Source organism: Anguilla anguilla, chromosome 14 (assembly GCF_013347855.1).
Source record: "Anguilla anguilla isolate fAngAng1 chromosome 14, fAngAng1.pri, whole genome shotgun sequence".
Lineage (NCBI taxonomy): Eukaryota > Metazoa > Chordata > Actinopteri > Anguilliformes > Anguillidae > Anguilla > Anguilla anguilla.
In genome coordinates this window covers 12,020,571-12,045,730 of record NC_049214.1, presented here as the reverse complement: position 1 = coordinate 12,045,730, position 25,160 = coordinate 12,020,571, and the positions used below count along the sequence as shown (strand labels likewise).

Below are 25,160 nucleotides of genomic sequence, written 5' to 3'. Positions count from 1 at the left end.
CTGTAACTTTTTAGTCACATTTTTTGGCATTTTGCATACATTCTTAACCAGAGCAATTTATACAGCCTATATTCCTTTACATTCAACCCATGTACTGAGGCAATGCGTGTTAAGTACCTTGCCCACTTGTAGAAGAGCAGTGCCCAACCTGGGAACCCAACCTATGACCTTGGTTACAAACCCAGTTTCTTTAATCGTTACGCAACACTACAACCCCATTAAATAAGGATTGTCGCCTTGTCATTTTCTTTTTAGTTCCTCTTCGGCTCATGTCCTGTCTGTAGGACAGTAAGCGTGCAGAACAGCACCTATCTAACACAGAACAAACCATTATTAGAAACTTCAGGCGTAATTTTGGACTCTTGATACTTTCAAACTGTCCTTTCCTTGCACAATATAAAAATAAAACTAAAAGTGCAGTCACTGCCTGGTGGATCAGGGGGCATGGTTTGGCAAGGAAGAATTTGAGAGGATGGAGTGTAGATACTTAAAGAGAACACGGATAAAGACACATATCCTTATATACTGAATATATGTATCAAGAAGTAGTGCCACACACTTGCCCGTTTGCGAGGGGTAAGGCACACAGGTGCTGCAAGGCTGAACTGGGAGAGTGGCTTCCAGCATTGCACAGCACAGTGGAGAAGGCAGCCCCTGGAAACCGGTTGCTAAGAGATGGCGTCGTTTTTGCGGTTACCCATCTTTCCAGGGCACAGGGATGATGTCACTCGCAGAGTCTGACGGGCAGGGGTGCCCGATAAGAAATGCCCTAAAAGATGCAAAAGGATCATGAACTGGTCATTCACCTGAATGATGCAAACACAAGAAAAGACAAAACCATAATTTACGTGACAAAGGCAAGCTCCAGTAAATCTGAATGAATCTCCTCTTGGCGCACTGCATCTCAAGCATGGCTGTTTTATGGCCTGAACTAGCAGAAGAACAGGTTCCCAGTGATGGAAATGGTGTGTTCTATATCCCATGTGCAAAACCACCAAATTCCATCAATGAGAACATACAGTACAGGCCTAAGGTATTTGGCCACCTGTGTCTTTAGACTGAGAATTATTCAGCTCATTGATGCACATTCATTGAATAACAAACCAAAGAAAACTTTTTTTTCAATTTCTGCCCCCCCCCATCCCACCCCACCCCACCCCACAAAAACAAAAGATTTTATGTCATACATACAGAAACCAAACCATGACTCCATGGGCAAACAATAATATAACACGGCATTTTTCAAGACATTGTTTTGAGTTGTCATTGAACCTTTGAACATCACACCCATTTCTTTCATTCAGCACTGCAACTAGTACAAAGAAAACTATTCCAATGAACAGACAGGGATATGCATTTTACAGAATGCTCACAGGACGATGAATGCAATCTTTACCAAGTGTGCATGATGGCTGAAAAAAAAACACTCCAAAAGCACCCTTAAGGGTACTGAATACTTCGTAGAACAGTAACTGTAACATACCCGCTCCACAATGAAAAAATGAAAGGTCCAACAACCGCAGTGACATACAAATAATATTTTATTCTATAGGCAATACATCTATACAAATTTATATTTTATGAAGGAAAAAGATCCTCAACTCCCAGATGTAAATATCATCAAATGCATCTGCTGGTTTTCATGATTATATACAGGTACATATACAACTCACAAAACGGTACAGATAAATAGCTCCTTAAAAAGCATAAAAATATTTTGTCATTACCTTAATGAAAGCTCCATTAATCAACATCAATCAACTTCATTTTGAACAGTGACAAAAATAATTTAACTCCTCGACGTTCCACAGCAAACACACAGGAGCAGAACATTTGTCTCGTTTAAAAATGTCAGAAAAATAACCAACTTAAACACAATCTTGTTCCTTTGCCCGGAGATCTCTGGAAACCTCCGTCTCTGCAAATGTTCACAAAACCTCCTTAAAGTCATATATTTTATTGTAGTAGTTCGATCGACATTATGTTCGCTCCAAAGGTGAAATTGCTTCGTCGCCATAGGCATTAAAGCACACAGCACTGGGGACATCATTTAAATGATCAAAAGCACAGCGTTAATAAGGCTGGCAGCAGTGCGCAGAGATGCATACCTCTTCATTTGTAGTGCATTTTAGATTGGAACATGGACAGGAAATTTCACACAGAGTGATTACGAGAAGCAGCCTTCCCCCGCTGGCGGGGAACAGACACGCCATTCATTTGGGGTGGGGTTCACGTTTTTTTATTTTAAAAACTATAATATTGGATTTAAATAGCCGTACTCAGTGCAAACTCCGCAGGGAATCGCAGTACAACGTTGTGGCACCGGGGCAACTGTGTCACACAACGGTGTTAAAAAACGCATGTGTCGCAGCCTGCAGACCCCATAAAGCCCAACTGTATTTTGTGATCAAAAAGAAAGTATTGAGCACTTAAGGGAGGTGCTGGAGTTTAGGGTTTATAGTCAGCCGCGTTTTACAGCTTTGGCTATTCACGGGCTGAAAGGCATCGCAGGAAGGCCACTAGCCCCAGGATTGGCTGAGCGCTAAATGTGTGCTGGAGCATCTCCAGGCAGAAACATACAGAACAGAAAAGCATCAATGGCACGGTCTCACTTCCCCCATCTGGTGGCCAACACGCAGCATGACAGCTGCTCCTCCATCCCCGCACTGAATAAATTAAAGTGCAAACACCAGGGGTGAGTGTCTCTTTACTTTTCCCCAGTTTCCCCGCACCCAGCATGTCCCCGAATTCCTTCCTAAACGGGTTGGCAGGTGCAGAGCAGTCTTCAGGAGTGCCGTGGCAGTATCAGCAGCACCGGACTCAGCTTAAAGAGTCGCCCAGAAACATAGCAGCACTGGTGGGGCGCGTGGCACTAACAAAACCATTTTTTAAACCTTCCAATTCAACCACAGGCATCCTACATCATGGCTACAATTCATCCCTGGGTCATTCAATCTCATTACCAATTCAGGAACCTTCAGCTTCTCTGAGAGAGGCATCTCTCCCACACTCACACACACTCTCTCAAAATGGGGTTCAGTTCAATTTAGTGCTTCAATGTATAAAATAGCCTAATTTAGGTCACGGCTGTCTCAGATGCTCATAAACAGAGGTAAAAAAAATCAAAGTTTCCACATGTACTGCATCACAATCGGTGTCTAAAGCTGTCTTTTTGTACAAGATATCATTTAGAGGCTAAACTTACACATCCAAAAATGTCCTATCAAAAATATTCATTTTATTTAATGCACAAAACCATTCAAAAATATGCTTAAGCTCATTACGGAGAGCTTGATATATTTTGAGTGAGCTTACATTTTCTATACAATCATCACAAAAATATAATTGTCAGGTGTGCCAAGTGCCCCTAACTTAACACACCAAGAGGGAAAAAAACAAAACAAAAAAAAAAACAACCATCGTACTTCATCCAAAGAAAGAATTGACTCTATAATAATCTATAATTTATAGGCATACACAAAGGTACCTTAAAACTGCCACAATATGAAACAATACTTTCAAATGATAATATTTATAATGCACATCCCTAATTACACTTCAGGAGTGGATGCGGCATGTGGACCTTGAGGGCAGTGTTATTAAATGGTACCCATGTCACTTACTCCTTAAAACTACAACCTCTGAACTATTGCTTTCAACAGCAAATCAGTTTTGGACAATGAAAAAAATAAAATTAATTGCCACACCCATACTAATATATGCGCCTGGGATGGTGTTCTCACAATCTGTCATAACTCCAGTAATTTCTCCCCCCCGGTGAGGCCAGCAATAGCTCAACAGCACCCCCTACTGATTCCATCTGTTCTCAGAAACCTGAGGGCTCCAGAGCGCAGCACATCCCAAAGGACACAAAATGGACGCCGTCGGCTTCGCCACTCCCGTCCTAAAGCCAGAGCCTGCACTTCCCCGTTCCCGCGAGCTCCAGAGTGGAATGGCGTTTGAACCTTGCTGTGCCTGCGACAGGGGCTTCATGAGTCCCCTCCCCCTTGGGGGCAGGGCTCAGCTGGTGTTCTCGGTGATGTAGAAGAGGAACTCCATGTCCATTGGCTGCTGGGGGACGCTGGAGCTGCCCCCATGGATGACGGGGATCAGGGCGCCGTCCAGCTCGTTCATGTAGCGCTGGGGCAGGAGCTGCCCCCCAGAGCCAGCCTGGTACTCCACCTGCAGCACATACATCAGCACAGCCAATCAAACTCACCCATCTATGCACATATGTACACATGCGTATTAGAACATATACACACATACGTACACACGGGTATCAGCACATATACACACATACGTACACACGGGTATGCATACATATACACACATACGTACACACGGGTATGCATACATATACACACACACGTACACACGGGTATCAGCACATATACACACACACGTACACACGGGTATCAGCACATATACACACATACGTACACACGGGTATCAGCACATACACACACATACGTACACACGAGTATCAGCACATACACACACATACGTACACACGGGTATCAGCACATACACACACATACGTACACACGGGTATCAGCACATATACACACATACGTACACACGAGTATCAGCACATATACACACATACGTACACACGAGTATCAGCACATACACACACATACGTACACACATATACACACATACGTACACATGGCTGCACACACGTATGCTCGAGCACACGCATATGCACACAGGCGTGCACACGTGAACACAACACGTGCTCATTAGTAACCGTACGGCAGGTTGAATGAACACACTGGCGTCGACAGACCCCGCCCACCCACCAGCCCCCAGCCCGGGTTACCATGTCGGTATCCGTGGAGACGCGGAGGCCGAGGCGGTTCCTGCCGCTGGCCTTCAGGACGCCGAGGTGAGGGCAGAGGGCGGCGCAGCTCGCCATGGCGATCTCCCGCGGGAAGGAGCTGCGGGACGGCAGGAAGGGCGCCAGCGAGCAGTCGGGCGTCTTGGGCAGGTAGAACACCTGGGCAGAACCACAGAGGCAGGGTCAGAGCGGGCAGCGGGCTTCAGCTAACAGAGGACACACAGACAGCACAGAGGACACACAGACAGCGCAGACACACAGACAGCACAGAGGACACACAGACAGCGCAGACACACAGACAGGGCAGAGGACACACAGACGGCGCAGAGGACACACCTCTGTGCACCTGATGGTCTTTCCATCCAGCTCAAACTCTCCATCTTGCTGAATACGGACGCTCTGCGATCCTTCAAGAGACTTCCCATCCACCGGACTAGACACACTGCAGAGACACACACACACACACAAAACTGTCAACACACCATTGCATTACATTACAGGCATTTAGCAGACGCTCTTATCCAGAGCAACTTACACAACTTTTACATAGCATTTACACTGCATCCATTTATGCTGGATATATACTGAAGCAATGCAGGTTAAGTACCTCGCTCAAGGGTACAACAGCAGTGTCCTACCCAGGAATCGAACCTGCGACCTTTAGGCTACAAGGCCAGCTCCTTACCCACTATGCTACACTGACACCACACAGGGAATAAAACTGTCCTCAGACTGTCCTGGGTGGCTTCAGTCACCAACTCTTTCACAGATGAAACTGTGAAAGATGACCTTGTGATGAACTTCATTTGAGCAAGCACAGAAGGCGGTCTGCGTACCCGGCGTTGACGGGCGGGGTCCAGTCCACCCAGCGCAGGTGGACGGTCTCGCGCACCTCCCCCGAGTCGGCCCGGCCGCACGGGATGGGGAAGTCGGCCTGGTCCCGCAGCGCCTGCCTCAGCGCCTCCATGGTGTCCGGAGGGATCTGCACCATCAGCCCGTCTGCGGGGGAAAGGGACAGGGAGAGAGAGAGAGAGAGAGAGAGAGAGAGAGAGAGGGACAGGGAGAGCGAGAGAGAGAGAGAGGGTTAGGGAGAGGGAGAGGGAGAGAGAGAGAGAGGGTTAGGGAAGGGGAGAGAGAGAGAGAGAGAGAGAGAGAGAGGGTGTGGGAAGGGGAGAGAGAGGGAGAGAGAGAGAGAGAGGGTTAGGGAAGGGGAGAGAGAGAGGGAGAGAGAGAGAGAGAGGGTTAGGGAGAGGGAGAGAGAGAGGGAGAGGGAGAGGGTTAGGGAGAGAGAGAGAGAGGGTTAGGGAGAGGGAGAGAGAGAGGGAGAGGGAGAGGGTGAGAGAAAGGGACAGGGAGAGCGAGAGGGTTAGGGAGAGCGACAGGGACAGGGTCACGCCCCCGCTCTGCCGTTAGCGCGCGGCGCACTCCTTCCTGTGACAGGACGGCGCTCACAGCGGCTCCTCAGTACCTTCCACAATGCTGGACTTGGCGATGAACCCCGAGGAGGCCTTCAGAGCGCCGTTGAACACCACGAAGCTGGCCCCGGTCACTGCAACACAAACAGCAAGCAGGCACAGTCAGCCCAACACAGCTCTACCAAACACAGCTCACACTCAGCACAGCTCTCCCAAACACAGCTCACACTCAGCACAGCTCTCCCAAACACAGCTCACACTCAGCACAGCTCTCCCAAACACAGCTCACCCAAACACAGCTCACACTCAGCACAGCTCTCCCAAACACAGCTCACACTCAGCACAGCTCTCCCAAACACAGCTCACACTCAGCACAGCTCTCCCAAACACAGCTCACCCAAACACAGCTCTACCAAGCACAGCTCTCCCAAACACAGCTCACACTCAGCACAGCTCTCCCAAACACAGCTCACACTCAGCACAGCTCTCCCAAACACAGCTCACCCAAACACAGCTCTACCAAGCACAGCTCTCCCAAACACAGCTCACACTCAGCACAGCTCTCCCAAACACAGCTCACACTCAGCACAGCTCTCCCAAACACAGCTCACCCAAACACAGCTCACTCAGCACAGCTCACCCAAACACAGCTCACACTCAGCACAGCTCACCCAAACACAGCTCACACCCAGCACAGCTCACCCAACACAGCTCACACTCAGCACAGCTCACCCAAACACAGCTCACACTCAGCACACCTCTACCAAACACAGCTCACCCAACACAGCTCACACTCAGCACAGCTCTACCAAACACAGCTCACACTCAGCACAGCTCACCCAAACACAGCTCACACCCAGCACAGCTCACACACAGCTCACACTCAGCACAGCTCTACCAAACACAGCTCACATTCAGCACAGCTCTACCAAACACAGCTCACACCCAGCACAGCTCTCCCAAACACAGCTCACACTCATTACAGCTCTACCAAACACAGCTCACACTCATCACAGCTCTACCAAACACAGCTCACACCCAGCACAGCTATACCAAACACAGCTCACACTCATCACAGCTCTACCAAACACAGCTCACACTCATCACAGCTCTACCAAACACAGCTCACACCCAGCACAGCTATACCAAACACAGCTCACACTCAGCACAGCTCACCCAACACAGCTCACACTCAGCACAGCTCTCCCGAACACAGCTCACACCCAGCATAGATCACACTGAGCATAGATCGCACTCAGCATTCAGCCGTCAGCACAGGCTCTGACCCAGCCTGCACTATTCCACTTAAAGCCCTGAAGGCACTCGGGTTCAGTGAACTGCAGAAGCACAACAGCAGCCACACTGGGGAACTGAAACTACAGCCTGAGTCACCGGCTCAGTTCCCTACCATTACACCGCACTGCTGCCACATAATCCTGAAACACAACCTCAGCCAAGAGCCTGTTACACACAACCGGACACAAACCTCTCACTGAGCATAACCTAGCGCACAAACACCTTCTGCTTTACACCTGACCTCAGCATGAACTATGGCCCTATCAAAGCATGGGGAGATCAAACTTCAGCTCATATAAAACAATGAACTCCCCATGTATCAGTGCTTACAGTCACCTCCTGTGGGTGTAAACACAGCTCACCTTGCCTGGTCTTTCCCAGCATGCTGTTGGCTTGGGTTTGGTAGTTCCCGTCCTCGTTCTGGAAGCAGACCAGGTGGGAGTCGGCCTCCGTGCTGAAGTTGGCGCCCATGCTGATCACGTGCTCGTTGGAGGAATTCACCACCTTCAGCATCTGAGGAACAAGGAGCCCAGCGTGTAGATGCTACGGTGTTAGCCTGCGCTGCTCTGTACGTCCCAGACCTTCTCTCTATACAACATACAACAGCGCTGAGCATGAGGCACTGCTTCACATGCAGTAGCACCTTCTCACGGCACGTAATTCTACGTGGTCACCTCACCTGTTGGTGAGATGCAATGGTCCGTATTGTAGCTGTGTAATGTTTAATACCATGTTGTATGTCTGTGTGCCTCTAATGCCTTAGGAATACAAATGAAGCAAGTCAGAGGGGGAGGCCTCCACTGTCAGGCTGGTAACATTGACACTCTGAGGCTCACACAGCCTGGCTGACACACTCAACTCAACTTTGCCCATGGATGCGCTTTGCTAATAAACCAACAGGTTGGGCTTGAGGAAGCCGCTGACATGTTAAGTAATGCTGCATGAAGGGCCTGACCTCCTGGAACCTGGTCCTGGGGATCTGGATGTAGCTGTTGCCCATCTCCATGTGGATGCGCAGGCCCTCCACCACCGGCAGGCTGTACTGGTAGTTCCTCAGGTCCTGGAGAAGGAGAAGGGCCACGTGTCAGCTCTACACTGGCGGTGCTACTCGCGCGGGTGGTGGAGGGAGGAAAGGAAGAGCTGGTGCTCAATAGGGCCAGCTGTTTCCTTTACTTCAGCACTGGAACAACCGCCACTGCCAATCTGAGCTTTAAACCCCGCCCACCCACCCGCTGGCCCCGCACTGATCTATAAGGTTCTGTACGATGGCCTAGAGTGCCTACATACGGTGCCTTTATTGAGGGGCGACTCAAATGGAGCTTCCAGCAGGGGGCGCTGTTGATTCCTGGTACATGCAGCAGCAGCAGCAGCAGTAGCAGGATAACACAGGGCCTGATTACTGTCTGATTACCGTCATGGAGGCAGCAGGAGGAGAGCTGCAGCTATCCTGGCTAAGCCTCCATCTGTCACTAATGCGCCTGCAGGCTTTACAGAGAAACGGCCCTCAGATCCAATGAGTGCATTTAAGACTCTGCAGGACCTGTTATTATCAGCAAGAGCCCAGCACACCTCTTACCCTGCCTGCTGACAAGCAAACGGGCTGCAGCGTGCCACACACACACACACACACGCACGCGCACACAGAAAAAGGAGTGTGAATGAAAAGTGAGGCCACTACGCTACTCTCACGCAAACACACACTCAGGCGAGGAGGCACTCACAGCCAGGAGGTTCATGATGGTGTGCCCAGTCTCCCCGAACACGGCCTTGCGGTACCGCACACTCAGCAGGGTGCAGGGGTACACTGCGGGACACGAGGGGCACACGGTCACACAACCGCTCCCGAAACACAGGTGGGGGGTGAAATAATCCCGGCACACAGGCCTGGGGGGGGGGGGGGGGGGCTCACCGCTGTGCTCGGCCCCCAGTCGCAGGAGCAGCCTCAGGGGGAAGACCTGGGCCCAGGGCACCTCCAGCTTCAGCATCAGCACCCCGCACAGGTACGGGGCCTGGGGCAGCGCCAGGCCCTCCACGGGCTGGAAGGTGGGGCTGAAGAACAGGAAGCCGCCGTGGTCCTTGCTGCCCAGGAAGCCCTCTGTGAACGTCACGTTGCCCAGGTCCTCTATGAACTGGCCTGAGCGGAGAGAGGAGAGAAAGCACCGGGCCTTAGAAAACCCAGTCTCAACCTCTCTCCAGTCACACAACCCAGTCTCTCTGCCTCTCTCCCCAGTCTCTCTGCCTCTCTCCCCAGTCTCTCTGCCTCTCTCCCCAGTCTCTCTGCCTCTCTCCCCAGTCTCTCTGCCTCTCTCCCCAGTCTCTCTGCCTCTCTCCCCAGTCTCTCTGCCTCTCTCCCCAGTCTCTCTGCCTCTCTCCCCAGTCTCTCTGCCTCTCTACCCCCAGTCTCTCTGCCTCTCTCCCCAGTCTCTCTGCCTCTCTCCCCAGTCTCTCTGTCCCTCTCCCCAGTCTCTCTGCCTCTCTCCCCAGTCTCTCTGCCTCTCTCCCCAGTCTCTCTGCCTCTCTCCCCAGTCTCTCTGCCTCTCTCCCCAGTCTCTCTGTCCCTCTCCCCAGTCTCTCTGCCTCTCTCCCCAGTCTCTCTGTCCCTCTCCCCAGTCTCTCTGCCTCTCTCCCCAGTCTCTCTGCCTCTCTCCCCAGTCTCTCTGCCTCTCTCCCCAGTTTCTCTGCTCCTCTCCCCAGTCTCTCTGCCTCTCTCCCCAGTCTCCCTGCTCCTCTCCCCAGTCCCACGCTCTGCTGCAAGCCAAACACCAGCTGTGTAAAAACCAGGTCACGCCAGATTTACTCAAACCCACAGCTAAACTCACAGTGCTCCAAAGAAACAGCTCCGGCGCTGACGTAGCACATCTCCGCAGGAAAGTTATTACTATTACTGTGCTTAGCAAACACCTTTAGAGCGACTTACACTACTTACAATTTTCATTTCCAACATTCTATCCATTTATATTTCATTGAGGCTGTTCAAATTCATTACCTCGGTGAAAATGGCAGCGCCCGACCAGGGGTGTGATCCCGCGATCTCAGAGTCACAAGCCCAGGCCCTTACCCGCTCTCCCCTGTGACTGCGTCGCGAGCGCGTACCTTTCTGTGCGTCCTGGTAGATGCTGACGTACAGGCTGAAGATGTCCCTGGGCACGCTGCTCTCCTCCGGGAGGCACTGCACGACGAACAGCAGCTCCTTCTGGCCCAGCCCCTGCAGCCCGTTGGAGCTGAAGCACCAGCACTTCTTCTCCGAACCTGAGCCGCAAGGCATCGTGGGAGCGGGGGGGGGGGGGGCGAGGGGGAATAACAACAGGGGTGACCACAGTGCGGAGCTGACAAAAGCAGAAATCCACTGCACTGTTTACAGATAAACACGTGTAGACAAACAGGATTTACCTCACCCTAGATCTGCATTTATTACAACTCCCTTAACCTTTTGATGAGTAGGTTTCTTGAAATGCTTTTTCAAAATTCTAAGTTGGTATTCTAGAACTTGCTTTCAATTACTTTCTACATCAGCACTAGAATGTTACGTAAAGAACATTTGTGATCTCACACACATACGTGATCTCACGTCTTAAAAATGTAATCATTGGCCGAGCATTAGGCACTTCAGAAGGAGCCTGAAGAACACCAGGGGCATACATACAGGTAACCAGCTTGACGTTGACCAGCAGGTTGGCGTTGAGGACGAAGGTCAAAGGTCGCGGCCCCCCTTCCTCTAGGAGGAGCAGGATCTGGCTGGGCGCAGGACGCTCTTCCACCAACAGATCTGCGTCAGGGGAAGCGGAGCAGACTGGACCTCAGTGACACACTGTACAGGCACAGCGCGACACCGCACACCTTCCACAACTCATTTATAATTCATCTGTCACTTATTAAAAAAACCATAGCGAGCATTTCACCTCATTTCCTGAACAGAAATGGAACTGACCTCAACTCAACTTATTTACACTGCAATGCATTGTGGGTAATCAGCAGACACTCTTTTTTTAAATATAGTACCCATTTATAGAGCTGGATGTACACGGAAGCAATTTAGGTTAAATACCTTGCTCAAGGGTACAATGCCAGTCCTATCTGGGAATAGCAACCTTTGCGTAACAAGCCCAGTTGCTCACCCCTAACACTACACTGCCACCCTGATACTGCTACAGTGTACAATAGTGCCGCCCAACCCAGTTCCTGGAGATCTACCATCCTGTAGGTTCTCATTCCAACCCTAATTTGGCACACCAGATTCTTCAAATTAGCAGCTTGATGAGATCTCTAGCTGTGGAATGAGGTGTGCTGTGTAAAGGTTGGAGTGAAAACCTACAAGACTGTAGATCTCCAGGAACAGGGCGGGGCAGCCCTGGTGTACAGAGTACAGGAGAGAACGAGTGTAAGAGTAAGAGAGCCCAGCTGTGGCCCTGCTCAGTCCTCACCTCCGCCATCTTCCTCTCCAGTGCAGATGAGCAGAGGCGGCAGGCCCTCGTCATCCTCGGGGATGAGGGTCGGGCACCGCTCCACCTGCGCGCTCACGCCGCACAGCAGGCTGTAGTCCCAGGGTCCGCTGACGGCCGGGCGCTCCACCTCCTCCTCCGGGCCTTCGGGAGGCGCTGCGGACACGTCCAGCCCGTCGTCCGGTCCCTGGGCTCCCTCCGTCTCCGCAGAGTCCTCCGGCGGCCCCGCCCCTTTATCCTGGGGGGGCGTGGTCAAAACATTAAAGCAGCTCTGAGAGGAAATGACCCTTCGATCAAAGCTCACACAAAGCTCATGACTGAAGCTGGAACTCATCACTCAACAGCTGAACCAGGGTTAAAACAGAACCCGGAAGGACAGCATGGAAACACTCGTCATTTCTTTCTCTAGCCGCTATGCGCAGTTTTCCCCGAAAAGTCCATAAGCACACAACAAAGAAAAAGTGTTCAATATGTGGATGTTGGATATGTGAAAATAATTTTACATATCCTACAGTAATAAAGGACATGTAAGAGTGCAACAACTTCCAGTCATCAAAATGCAAAAGACCTGCAGTTGTCATCGGTGCTAATCAGCAGATGGTCACATGAGGACAAGCGGTCCTCAGGACCTCAGTGTTCCGCTCCCTCTTACCACGGGGGGGTCGGGCGTGACCGGGCTGGACTCCTGCGAGGCTCTCCTGCCCCCCACGGACAGCTTGCTGGTGTCCGCCACTTCGCCGTTGGGCAGAATGCCGTCGGCGAACCACACCCTCTTCTGCTCCCGTGGGAAACCCCCCACTGCGACGAGGGAAGGGGACAACGCATCGCCTGCGCTCGTTTACACACAGCCCATCATCATCTCCCCCCGCAGCCGCCCCACCGAAGGAAACTACAATTCCAACAATGCCGTGCATTCGACAAACAGACGCTCCTATCCAAAGTGCTAACAACAAAAATAACAGTCAGACTGGCATCACTCTTTTGCCAGGGGGTTAATGTTTTCCTATGGCAGGGCTTTTCAGTGTTTGTGTCTGTAAGAACACATTTCTCTGCATTAAAACCTGGTTTAAAACTCTAATAAAAAAGTGGAACCGTTGGCCTTCACCCTGCTACAGGCTTCTCTGCGCATGCTCTTGTGTGTGATTGGCTGGCGGGGCGCGTGAGCTTACCCTCGTTGCCGGGCTGCTTGAGGACGGACACGGGCACCATGACGGTGGGCGGGGGCGAGTTGAGGGTGCCGGCGGCGCGGGCCTGCTGCAGGGGCGGGATGGTGGAGCAGTACTCAGACGGGATGTTGGGGTTTGGGCTGGGCCCCGTCGGGCTCATCATCCTCTCCAGGGCCTGGGCTGCAGCGGGGCAAACAGACACAGCCCCATTTACCTGTGTTCATATACAGCTCAGTCTGCACCCAGGAGCAGGGCAAATACACACAGCCCCATTTACCTGTGTTCATATACAGCTCAGTCTGCACCCTGGAGCAGGGCAAATACACACAGCCCCATTTACCTGTGTTCATATACAGCTCAGTCTGCACCCTGGAGCAGGGCAAATACACACAGCCCCATTCACCTGTGTTCATATACGGCTCAGTCTGCACACTGGAGCAGGGCAAATACACACAGCCCCATTTACCTGTGTTCATATACAGCTCAGTCTGCACCCTGGAGCAGGGCAAATACACACAGCCCCATTTACCTGTGTTCATATACAGCTCAGTCTGCACCCTGGAGCAGGGCAAATACACACAGCCCCATTTACCTGTGTTCATATACAGCTCAGTCTGGGCTGCAGCAGGGCAAATACACACAGCCCCATTTACCTGTGTTCATATACAGCTCAGTCTGCATGCTGGCTAACCAGATCACATCCATTTACAGCTCATTACCAACGCGCGCAGACTATAAGGTGACTAGTGCTTACTTTACAGCAGATCTCTTCATGTAATGTCCCTCCTACAAGCGTTTGTGTTCACATTACCGTACGTATCCCTACCCAAAAAGACTTGAGTGTGTGACCATGTTCAATTCAGAGGTACACAGGTGCACAGATCATTGCGTTCCAGCCACCAAGTTCATGTATACAGTGCATCTCTGTTTCAGATACAGTGTTAATGTAGCATTACGTTACTTCAACATGTCAACTCCTCAGAAACCCCTTTTGTGTTCACAGATGTATCCTGCGTATCTAATAATCACCTGCTAAAGGAGAAACCTACTGCTGAAAGCCTGCAACAACACTCCACTGCAGCAACAGTTCTGTAAAATTAAACCCTGTGAAGATAATTCACGGAGATTACACTTTGCTTAATCTCAGTACAATGTGATTCAATGCTCAGAGGCAGCTCTGCTCAAAGTCATTTAAAAAATCTACACCCTTCTAGCTTTCACAGGGACCCTATGAAAAGGAACTCAAAGGCCTGCAAGAGAAGAGACATCACACTGCTCTTCTCAAGAGGGCCCTGATCACTGGCAGCAGAGTGATCAACAGGTGATATATGAGAGAGAGAGAGAGAGAGAGAGAGAGAGCGAGAGAGAGAGAGAGCGATGCAGACAGACAGACACCTCTCTGCTTCCTCTCACAGACGATGTGAAGGTCCTACAGTCCTTGTGCAGACCGACACTGCAGGGTCAGCTCCAGCAAGCTATCGATCAGATGCACATTGCACATGGTGCGTAGGGTGTATGCTGTATACTGCATATGGTGCACATTGCACATGGTGCATAGCGTGTATGGTGTATACTGCATAGGGGGCACATCAGCGCACTGGCTATATTTAGAGGAGGCCCAGGCTTATGAAGCAGTGTCCAGTAACCCCACGGAGAGGCCACTCGCTCCAAATACTCCAGGCCTTCACTGGTGAAATGACCACAGGGCCATGAGGATGGAGCAGTGGGCTCCATTTTACCTCTGCTCCCCAGTATAGCTGTTGAGTGGGCTGCCACCTTGGGTTACTGCTTGGGCACCAGTGCCACAGAGGTGAGGTCATCCTGGGCAGCAGGTCACATGGATTCAGCGCTGAGGAATTCCACGACCCCCCCCACCCCGGGAGGGAGGCTTATGGGATACACCAGCATATTACACAGAACAGCGTGTGTGCAGGAGCTCTCCACAGACAGCTCTGAGAGCCAAATCCCAAAATAACATGCGGGAGGGTTTGAAAACAGAAACCGTCCACGAAACCAGATAACCTGACACAGACAATACCGCCAAAAAAACGCTGAGAACGGACAGCCAGGAGAGGGATACATCGGCCAACTGCAACTAAAAACCACGGACCAAGAACCAGCGGATGTTCAGAGACCGTTACGCTGTTATTATCCAATCAGAAAAAGGACACGACGCTGAGAGGGAAGGTCACGACTCTCCTCCCCCCCCACACAGCTCCCGGACAAACGCAGAGCGCCTCACACTGAAGGCTGACTCAGCCCGTCATTATGGGCCGTTAAAGGGCGCTGGGCTCGGACGAGCGCCACGGACACGAGCTGCACTCGTCTTATCGATCGCACACCGCAAGAGCTCCGTCCACCCGCTTCTGCTCGCGCTCAGGTTTGCTTGCTCATCGTCTGCTCCGACCAGCTATGCAGAATGAACGCAATCTGGCCGCACAACCAGCAAAGGCTCATAAACATCAGTGTCAGCAGTTTATTGCCATTAAGTACAATACATTGCTGAAGGTAGGTCTCCATTATGAATGAGCCAATAAATGTCAGATCCTTTAAAACACCTCTAAAAAGAGAGGAACGGCTGTAAAAGACACGGGCACTGCCAGGCCCACAGGAAAGGGCCCGTCCATGGCACAGAGCAGTGGGCCCTACTCTGCCAGAAGAGCACTGTCCCCAACACAGACGAGCTGTGTGTAAGGGTGTGTGTGTGTGTGTGTGTGTGTGTGTGCGTGCGTGTGTCTGTGTGTAAGGGTGTGTGTGTGTGTGCCTGTGTGTACGGGTGTGTGCGCACACGAGGCACACACTCGCATCTCGTGAACATGTCCCCCTGTGCCACAATAAAAAGCAAGGCTACACGCAGAAACACTCTCCTCTGTATCACCACAGCAAAGCTCTGCTCACCTGCTCAGCTTCCTCCGTCCTGGCTGCTGCCGTACCGTACTAACAGAGCACAGACCGCTGGCCTGCCCATTGCAGGGAGGAGACAGAGGAGGAGGGGGGATACTAGAGGGACTGGGAGCGAAAGAGGAGGAGGGGTAAAACAGAGAAAGAAAGGAGGGTGGGAGGGGAGCAGGGGTGGCCCTGGCCCTGAATCACACATACTCACGCAAAGAGAGATCAGAGGTGTTTCTGAAGGGTGCACCAGACCTCCCTCAATGTACATCGTTCTGCCACTGGACACTACTCCAAAGCAGAGATCCATAAACACAATCCTGATGTTCATCACAACCTTGAGCCACAATTTGAGGAGTACAAATGTGCCAGTCAGGCACTGTGTTCCTTTTAGCTCTGGATTCTGGCTCACCTTCCAAAAACTACCCGACATTCCTGACCTGTCCCATTTAATCAGCCAACCAAATATACCAAGTGAAACTAATTGCTGGGCCAAATTAAACCCAAATTCTCCCAACAATGCATCAGGAACTGTCAGGTCACACTACAAAGCAGCCTTTTCCACATCATTTAAAATGGATCCAGAATAGCCACAGGGTCTCCCTTTTTTCACCTAAAAAAACAGCAGCCAAATGAAAACAAATGAGGCAGGTTCTCTGTTATCGCCTCCTTTACTTGACTAATGACATGCTGAGCGACAGCGAAACCCAGCAGACAGGAGCAACAGGTTCTCCAGAATGTCACTTGCAGAGTAAATATCAACAAAGCTTCAGAAAAGAGCTGTACGATTTAGCCTCATACTGAAGCAAACACTTAAAAAAAAAAAAACCCAACAACAAAATTAGCAGGCGAGTTGAGCAGCTGTGTTCATCCAGCTACCAGCAGCCTGAAAAGTATTGCATTGGCTAAGATACACGGCTAACAAAATACTTCCCATACAGATTACAGAGTTACTGAGCCCGCCTGATTCATTCAAAAACCAGCAGAACCTGGAGTCCAATACCCAGGATTTTCAGAGTTTAGCAAAGTCTGTGGAAAAGTTTGTGAAAGCTACATTATGCTGGTATCATCCTTTTACTAATAAACCTTTTCTCAAAGCACCGGTTTTTCAATAATTACCAGGAGTATAACCTTTACCCTTTTATGAGAGGTTCCGTTCTAACAGTATGAAAATACCAAGTTACACAGCGAGGGAAATTCCTAATTGCACTGCCCAGTATCACAATATGACTCATGAACAGCAATGAAACGGTGTTCTTTTCAATCGCTGGCATGTGCATAAGAAGCTGAAGAAGTCAGAAAGCTTCACCAAGGTCAAAGTGAAATGACACAACCTCCTTAGTGGGAGGGAAAAATTATGCTAAAGCTAACCGTGCTCAGCCAACAGCCAGTTTGCGTTTTCAATCATAATGTTGTGGCAACATTATGACAACTAAAGCAAATGTCTCAATCCAGATTTGAGATCTGGAAGATCTGCAAGACTGACAGGTTTATTCAGACAAGCAAAGCAAACGAGCATCAACAAGCCAGAACTGAGAAAAAGGCTGAACTTCTGGCAATGAATACCAAGATTTTAGAACCAGCTAATCTTCTTACTTACTGCCCGGCCTTGAAGAGGAGAGGAGCAATTTTTTTAATATATTAAAAATTTAAATCCACACTCACCACGGTGAATAGTGTCGTAGCAAATGACGCACACTCTGGCCTCCTTGTCCAGGTACTTCAGTCTGCATCTCTTGTTGCAGCAAACAGCGCAGTATACCTGCAAAACGAGCGACAAAAAAAGGACTGCTGCTGATGGATTCTGCACCAGCGTGTTCCCGTGCCACTGTACAGAACGTGCGCATTGCACCTGGCCAGAACCCCATTACCAAGATGGAAAATCCAGTCTGCCGTACGATGTCGGATGGGTCAAGAGCACGTAGTGACCGGCGAGCCGGTTTACAACACCCTCAGGAGCCGTAGAACTGCGAACTAGTTTTTCTAACGCTATGAGGTGGTCTCAGGAAATGGTACTCACAAAATGAGTCTGGAGAACATACCAGGGCCCACTTATTCAATTACCAGTTTCACTGACAGCATAAACAACATCTCTAAATTGCAATCCCTGGACGATGCGCTTTGGTTTTCCAATAGACAAAGTACCCCAAAGGGTTTTTCAGGTCTATAATCAATTTTAGAATGTGCACAAACAGCACCTGCTCTGCCCACCTACGTGACGCCGGTCTGTTCTAGTGAGTGAGAGGGAGTGAAACACATGACGTGGGATTTAAAAGTGCACGGCACAAGAGGCATCAAATCAGAGGTCGTTTGTCCATCCTGTCCATTAAAAACGGAACATGCTGATCCATGTAGGCTAAACAATTGGCAGACGGATGTGGACCAGAGAAAAAGACAGCCCTGTGTATTTTGAGTTCATCCGTGTAGCAGAGTCCTATTTTTGTTCATCCATTTGTTGTGCCCAGTGCCGTCTACCCATAGTGTTCTCTACTTTGATTATTGGCTATAAAAGTGCATATATCTACTGACTTGCCTCTCAACACAGGTCAGTGAAGATCTACAACAGCATTTAAAAATACTGCCTGCTGAGTCAACTTTGTATCGTCAGTAGCATTAATGTACAATTAGAGATAGGGAAGGACAAGGCGAACAGTTGCGAGTAATGAAATACCATGACACAGTGGAGGACACAATGTGCCAAAGGGGCACTGATAATCAATCCTCAACATGTCAGGAGCAAGATAATAATAGTCTTTCTGTTCCTTGCCTGGTAATGAACTGTGGTCTTACAGTCAAATTCTGCAGGTATGTACCCCAATTAAAAAATACACTAACATACATCCTCACTATAATTTACGTTGCAGTTACACTAAAAAAAATAGAACATTGCTCAGAACGAAATATACAGGAGAATTTTCTCCCATGTAAGTTAGAGGGGTTGTATTTCCAAAGTGTAGTTATATGTCCTCTGGGGAGACAATGACCCGTTTAATACCATGAGAATCAATGAAGAAAAGGAGAGATTGTATGCTATTCCCAACACACACATACAAATGCCCAAACATCACTGCATCATGGTTTCGCATGTGTTCACCATGTTTTCTAACTGTATTTTTCATCACAAACACTTAGGCTAGTTGTTTTCACAGTCTAGTCTAAGTTCTTGACACAATCAATAATACGTAATTCTTAAACACTCTACATATTTTTATAATCTTACCATGACACGTTTAAAAATTATTACTGTATTCTTAAACACTTAATATTTTTATTTTTAAGGACATTACCAGTTGGTTGAGGTCGGGATGAAACTGACGCTTGTTTTTGAATGAAAGTAAAGCTGAAGAGAGAATGACTGACGGACTTACTTTGCCACATGCCCGGCAGTGGTGCCGCCTCTTGGTGAAGGTAAACTTCTGAAGGCAGTTCATGCAGTTAGGAGCCTCAGAGTCAGGCACCCAGGGGGGCTGCCTCGAACCCAGACCATCCTCCTCCTTCTCCAATCGATCTTCAGGGCACTCAGCCCCCTCCGTCCCAGTCTCCCCCGGGTAAGGAGGAGGCTCCGACATCCTTCCGAACCCAACGCTGTTCTCATAACCATCTGGATAAGGATAGCCGGTGCCAGCCACACATCGGCTGGGGGCCTCTCCTACAGCAAGAATGGAAGGGGCGTGAATGCTGTTCACCACCGTGTCTCCAGCATGTGGTGAATCAGACATCTCACTCCTTCCGTGGTCCTCACTCTCTGCAACTGGCAAGGTTCTAAAAGCTTGGCCATACAGCTGTTTGGGTCTAGCACCTCCAAAATAAGGATGCTGGTTCGGACTGAGAACGGATTGGACAGCGGCAGCGTCAGAAGACTCCTCTTGACAAACCGTGGGACTCACGTCTGTCCCACAGGGGTTGCTGTCCTGAGATGGAGTGGAAAGGTTGGAGCCGTTACTATCGTCCGCTGAAATAGGCATTCCGTCGCTTTCTGGTGAGGCAAGCCCATCGCCTTTTCCCCTGACATAATCCTCAAATTCTCCCTCTGCTAACCCATCGTGGAAGGCTATGTGATGTCCCTCCACATCTCCATTCATTTCCGAAAACCCCTCGTCTGCCAATTTCTCTGAGGGCATCCCCACAGGTTCCTGCTCCATCAAAAAGGCATCCAGATCCTCGTCTGTCACAAGCACTCCGCCTTGCTCACTTTTTGGGAGGAAGTCATCCACAAAGACAAACTCTGGGGGGGTTCCTGGGCTCACACACGTGGAGGGGGACTGAACTGCCTCTGCAAGGCTCCCAGAGTCTTCCTCCGGAGATGAGCAAGCTTCAAATGCCTCAGAACAGGCCCGAGTCGCAACGTCATAGGAAGGCGGCATCACGTCTCGGTGTTCCGAATGATCAGTGTCATTAGCTGAAGTGGTATCAGGGCTGGCACAATCTGCACGGTCTGTGGTTTTGGTTAATGGAGGGGCGTCCTGCAGATCCTCTGGGATGGTGGAGGCTTCAGTCACTTGTGTGGCAGAGGACACGACCTCAGCCTCTTCCTCGACCCCTGGTCTCATCCTCTCCACAGAGTCCAGGGAAGATACAAGAGATCCGCACATGGACACAGCCATGGGGATGCAGGAGAGGGAGGACTCCCTCTCTTCCACGGGACAAAAGGCAACGCTGTCATTACCCTGAGGAGGTGAGCAGGCCCCTGTGTTCATGCTGTCCAACTGTCCTCTTCTCTCCGTCTCTGTCTGCACCTCTGGCTCGTCCACATTGCAGTTTCTAGTCTCCCCTCTCTCCGTAAAGCCAGAAGTGGGGCTTAGAGTGTCCGTCTCCTCCCCACCACCCCCACCACTATCAGTAACCACATTAGCATCCACCTCTCCATCCGCAACACACGGAACCTCAGCATCCTCCTCAAAGTGTTCTGTGCTTGCAGGGTTCTGGTCATTTTCAATAATCTCTTTCTCTGTGCCTGTATACTCCAGACTCACAGAGTCACTTAGGCTTGGCAAAGCAACGCCTTGAGGCTCACAGGAAGCCTCTGCAGCCGCTGGCAAAATAATATCCAAAAGACTAAGGGAAGTTGAACGCACTTCTGTTGCCAAATGGTCGCTGGCCTCCTGCCCCAAGTATCCCCCTCCAGGAAGGAAGTCGCTCCCAAGAGTTCCAGCATACCCAGCCTGCAACGTGCCTCCAGGAGGGGACACTATGGGAGAGTCTAGGTCTACCAGCAGGTCCTCCTCCAGCTGCTTCTCAATAATATCCAGCTCCTTGAAGGCATCATGGCTGTTGGCCCGCAGGAGCACAGCAGACCCAGTGTCACTTACCAAGTCGCATACAGGCTTCAGGGCCCTGTCGGGACATGGCGGCGGTGTGCTTTTCGCTGCCCTACTGTCCACAGAGGAGAGCAGGTCCACACCGGTTAAAGGCTTCCTTTTGACATCATGGTCATTCTGGTAAAGGCTGTAGCTTGGGGGAGGATCAGGGTACTGCAGTGAGGAATTGTAGTGAAGGTTGCTGACGTCGGGAAGAACTTCAGGGGCCGTGCAAGGTTCTGGGGCGAAGCACGGAGGACTCAGTGAGACGACAGGGTAGAGGGAGGGAGGAACCGTGGACTGTGCAGATTTGCAATCAAGTTCCTCTGGAAAGGAGAAAGAAAAACGCAGAACATGTTTACACACATCAGTAACTGGAAACTCAAATTGATCATGAATCAACAAGAAAAGCAAATCCTGGCAAGAGAATGCACACTAAAGTTAGTATCCTATTTAATATAGTTGCCCAACATTCTGTTAACAGAAGTTGAAATTCAAGCGGTCAGCAAAATCACCATTTTCTACAAGTATAATTTGACCACTCTTTATATTGCATAATTTGATCATAATGAAGGTCCAGTATTGTTCCAAGGCAAACATCTGGCAAAACTCTACAATACCCTGTGCACTTCCATAACAGTGTTTAATATTACCTGTATTCTGTTCAAAATCATCCAGCAGCTTATCCAGGTCACACACTGCGGCCTTAAAGAAGCTGTCCATTCTGAGCAGGGACCAGAGGTACTTCTCAGCCCTGGCACTAGAGGAACAGTTGACAGGTTGCACAGACCTTTAATTAAATGGAAATGGAACAGATCCACACACTTGACACAGATGAATGGGAGAATTATTTTTTTTTAACTAGCAAAACAGGATTTGCCATACTGTGAATTTTGCATATTTCAAAACAAGCTACAGGTCATCCAATTAATGCACAGAAGTAATGCACAACTGTTACAGACTAATCAAGCAGGGTAATATACTAGGTAGCTTTTTAACCTTTTTAAAACCTTTTTATAAACTGATTTTACACAGTCAAATGGTCAACAGAATGATATTATAATTAAACCAACTGGACAGTCTCAACCCTACACTTGGCTGAAAGAACTAGGCTACTACTGACAACAATTATTACTGCTGAGCCAAACTGGAATTTTACATCGCATAGTCACTTCATTTCTCAAATTAGCAACCTTGCGTTTTTTATCCTCGTAGTTGTCGCTGCATTCTGCAGAAAGAAATATTTTGGCGTGTATCCCAGTAAACTATTTTTAAAAGTAAAGGTATTGCCGATGCCCTTAAAATACACTGAGACGATAAAAACTTGCAAAAAAAGGATCTCGGGTTACAAGCAAGATTTAAAAAACTTCTGAGATTTTTTTATTTTTATTTTTTCCCTTTCTCAGATTCTCCTGGGGCTGTCTAGCCTGCCATAGTTTGGCACAAGTTTGTCTTCTGCCACTCTAGGGGAGGGAAAGGGCCTAGCAGCACTATTCTGGTGGACTGTAATCAAAGTAGTAACATACCAAATCTAAGTCACAAATACTCTTCCCATTGCCAGCTATCCTGTTGTGCTTCTGTAATACATTGGATCTCTATTACACATGAAAAAGTTGCTTTCGAGGTATCGTTGGTTGGCAAATAGCACACCAATGAGTATTCCACGGTCTTCAAGAATCTTAAAATCCTCACTAAATTATCAATGAGCCACTCAGCAACTGCAGCATCCTGACCACTGAACACTAAGAGGAAAGAAAATTCACAAGTTTGCTCTTGCTGTGAAAACTTTTAATCACAGCCACTGGTCGTGTTTTGAGAGTCATAGTTCTCTTATTAAACCGATGCCTATCTGAGGCCTTAGCAAATCAGCGCTATGCAATTATGCCTCCGTTGTGTGATCGAGTACTTTAGACCCTGCGCTACAAAAGCCTGGCGGCCAGAGATCTGATTAATGAATGTGAAACGGTATGCTGTGAAAGATTCACCCTTGTAGGTAATGAAAGAGGCCACCAGTCAACAGACTTGCAGGCTGTTGCCAACAATAGCAGGGATTCTGGGGCACCCGGTTTCTCTCCTACACTACCAAAATAAATATCTACAAAATAGACTAACAAAAGCAATGGTAAAAAAGGCCTATACATACACAATCCTCGTCGTAATGTTTGAGAGCTGCGAGTATTATTTTTGTGTTCCTGCTACTTTTTGACATTTATGGGGGAAATAAGGAAAAATTAGCGAAGTTACTGCAGTGTTTGTTGACCAACGTATCACTGGACACATCGATAGCTAGCTGCCCACCAATCAACAGGGTGTAATAACCAGCTAGCTTGTTGGTCGTGGAGCTAACGTATTAAGATGCGTCTGTATTGTTAACGTTACGGAGCAGTTTAACAGACTAAAACAGTTTAGCGAACGTTACCTGCCACGTTTGTACAGATAGGTTGTTGTATTCTACAAGTATCTAACAATGTCCCCAACATTAGCAAACCTTCCCGCTATCAACCATAATTCCCCTTTAAATCTAATTGGCTAACCAGCTAGCTAACTATCGACCATATTTCAAGTAAAACGTCGCTAGAAATTTGGCTGGCCCTATCAAGAATGAAATTGCGGCGGACAATTCATGTAATGCTAAATCGGCTTGAAAACAAACGAGCATTATTTACGAGTGACAAAGCAGGATATACAATCAACTAGCAGCAGCAAAATAAGCACATCTCCGAACGGACTACAAATGTATCCGAAACGCTATGATTTGTTAAATCATAGTTTGTGCTCCGTTCGAAAACTTTAAAGCTAAGACGGGGAAATTCTGTTATTTTAGCAGCATTTAGCATAGTTAGCTAACTGGCTGAAAGGTTCTCACTGCGGAAAAGTCAGGCGAGCAAGTTAGCTTGATAGCTTGACGTTACTACCTGACTGTTCACAATCACTTAGTAAATCAGCCAACAGTATTGAAGTTAGCGGTAAATTAGCTACGGTGATTATTACTTCCTAAATTACAACCAACTATCGAGCTAACATTAATTAACAGGCTTACTGGCAAGCTAATCGCAAGCAACTGGCGAACATTATGATGCTGGGAAAGCTAGTAGTACTTAACGTAGTAGCTAAGCTAGAGATCTTGTATGATTGTTGTTGGACAGCAACTCTAGGTTGCTAGTTTGTGATACTGATAACTTGCAGCAAGGTTGACAAATTAACCGACATTAGTTCTGAACCAGAGTCAACTAGCCTAGCTGCTAGCGAACGCGACATAGCTACAACATTGGCTAAAGTCAAAGTATTTCGTAGGCAGTGTAGTCTAGCTAGTTTGGTAGCTATCCCTGGCTAGATAAGGAGAGCGCGTACACAGTAGCTAGTTAGCTAGCTTGCTAACGTTTGTAAAATCACAACCAATATGTAGTCTTTTAAATACATCTACCAAGACTGCGAAGTGTTGTTATATCAAAATCAAGAAGGAAAGAGACACCAGACAAGATCCGCTAAACTCTCATTCTTGTGGGGAAAACAGTGGCAGCTTTCTTACGTTAGCTAGCTAACGTTACTATTCTACTTCATGCTGGCAAGCTAACAAACTAGCTAGCTAGTGTAGCTAGCTAATGTTTGAAAAATAAACAAATCACGCATTGTTCATGTCACCTGAAACAGCTTCATCGTTGTGGTCTTTGCCAGATACCGGGACTTTTCAGTTTTTTACTATTAGTAAATAGGTCTGTAGGTCAGTTTTCTGTTATTACTGATTCCATTTGGAGTTTTGTTAATTACCCGCACTACGCACCGCACTGACGAACGACCATCTTGGATTTGGTACC

The 25,160-nt window shown here is 48.9% G+C and overlaps 1 protein-coding gene across 4 annotated transcripts; it reads right to left on the bottom strand.

Moving 5' to 3' along the window:
- Nucleotides 1-1,523: 1,523 nt before the first annotated feature.
- Nucleotides 1,524-25,160, bottom strand: zfyve16 (zinc finger, FYVE domain containing 16). 4 transcript variants are annotated; one of them, XM_035391030.1, is made up of 18 exons: nucleotides 24,988-25,160; nucleotides 21,999-22,135; nucleotides 19,417-21,671; nucleotides 17,714-17,810; nucleotides 13,163-13,339; nucleotides 12,646-12,821; nucleotides 11,976-12,231; nucleotides 11,198-11,320; nucleotides 10,648-10,803; nucleotides 9,464-9,688; nucleotides 9,276-9,358; nucleotides 8,510-8,614; nucleotides 7,917-8,067; nucleotides 6,312-6,392; nucleotides 5,680-5,842; nucleotides 5,180-5,285; nucleotides 4,826-5,002; nucleotides 1,524-4,182 (listed from the first exon to the last, which is right to left on the bottom strand). In XM_035391030.1, exons 2-18 carry the CDS (start codon nucleotides 22,066-22,068, stop codon nucleotides 4,021-4,023), a joined length of 4,563 nt encoding a protein of 1,520 aa, XP_035246921.1. In that variant the 5' UTR covers nucleotides 22,069-22,135; nucleotides 24,988-25,160; the 3' UTR covers nucleotides 1,524-4,020. The 4 variants fall into 4 exon arrangements, 3 of the variants coding, with proteins under 3 accessions (XP_035246921.1, XP_035246920.1, XP_035246923.1); XM_035391029.1 differs by having other exon boundaries at nucleotides 21,999-22,105; XM_035391032.1 differs by having other exon boundaries at nucleotides 12,646-12,791; nucleotides 21,999-22,105.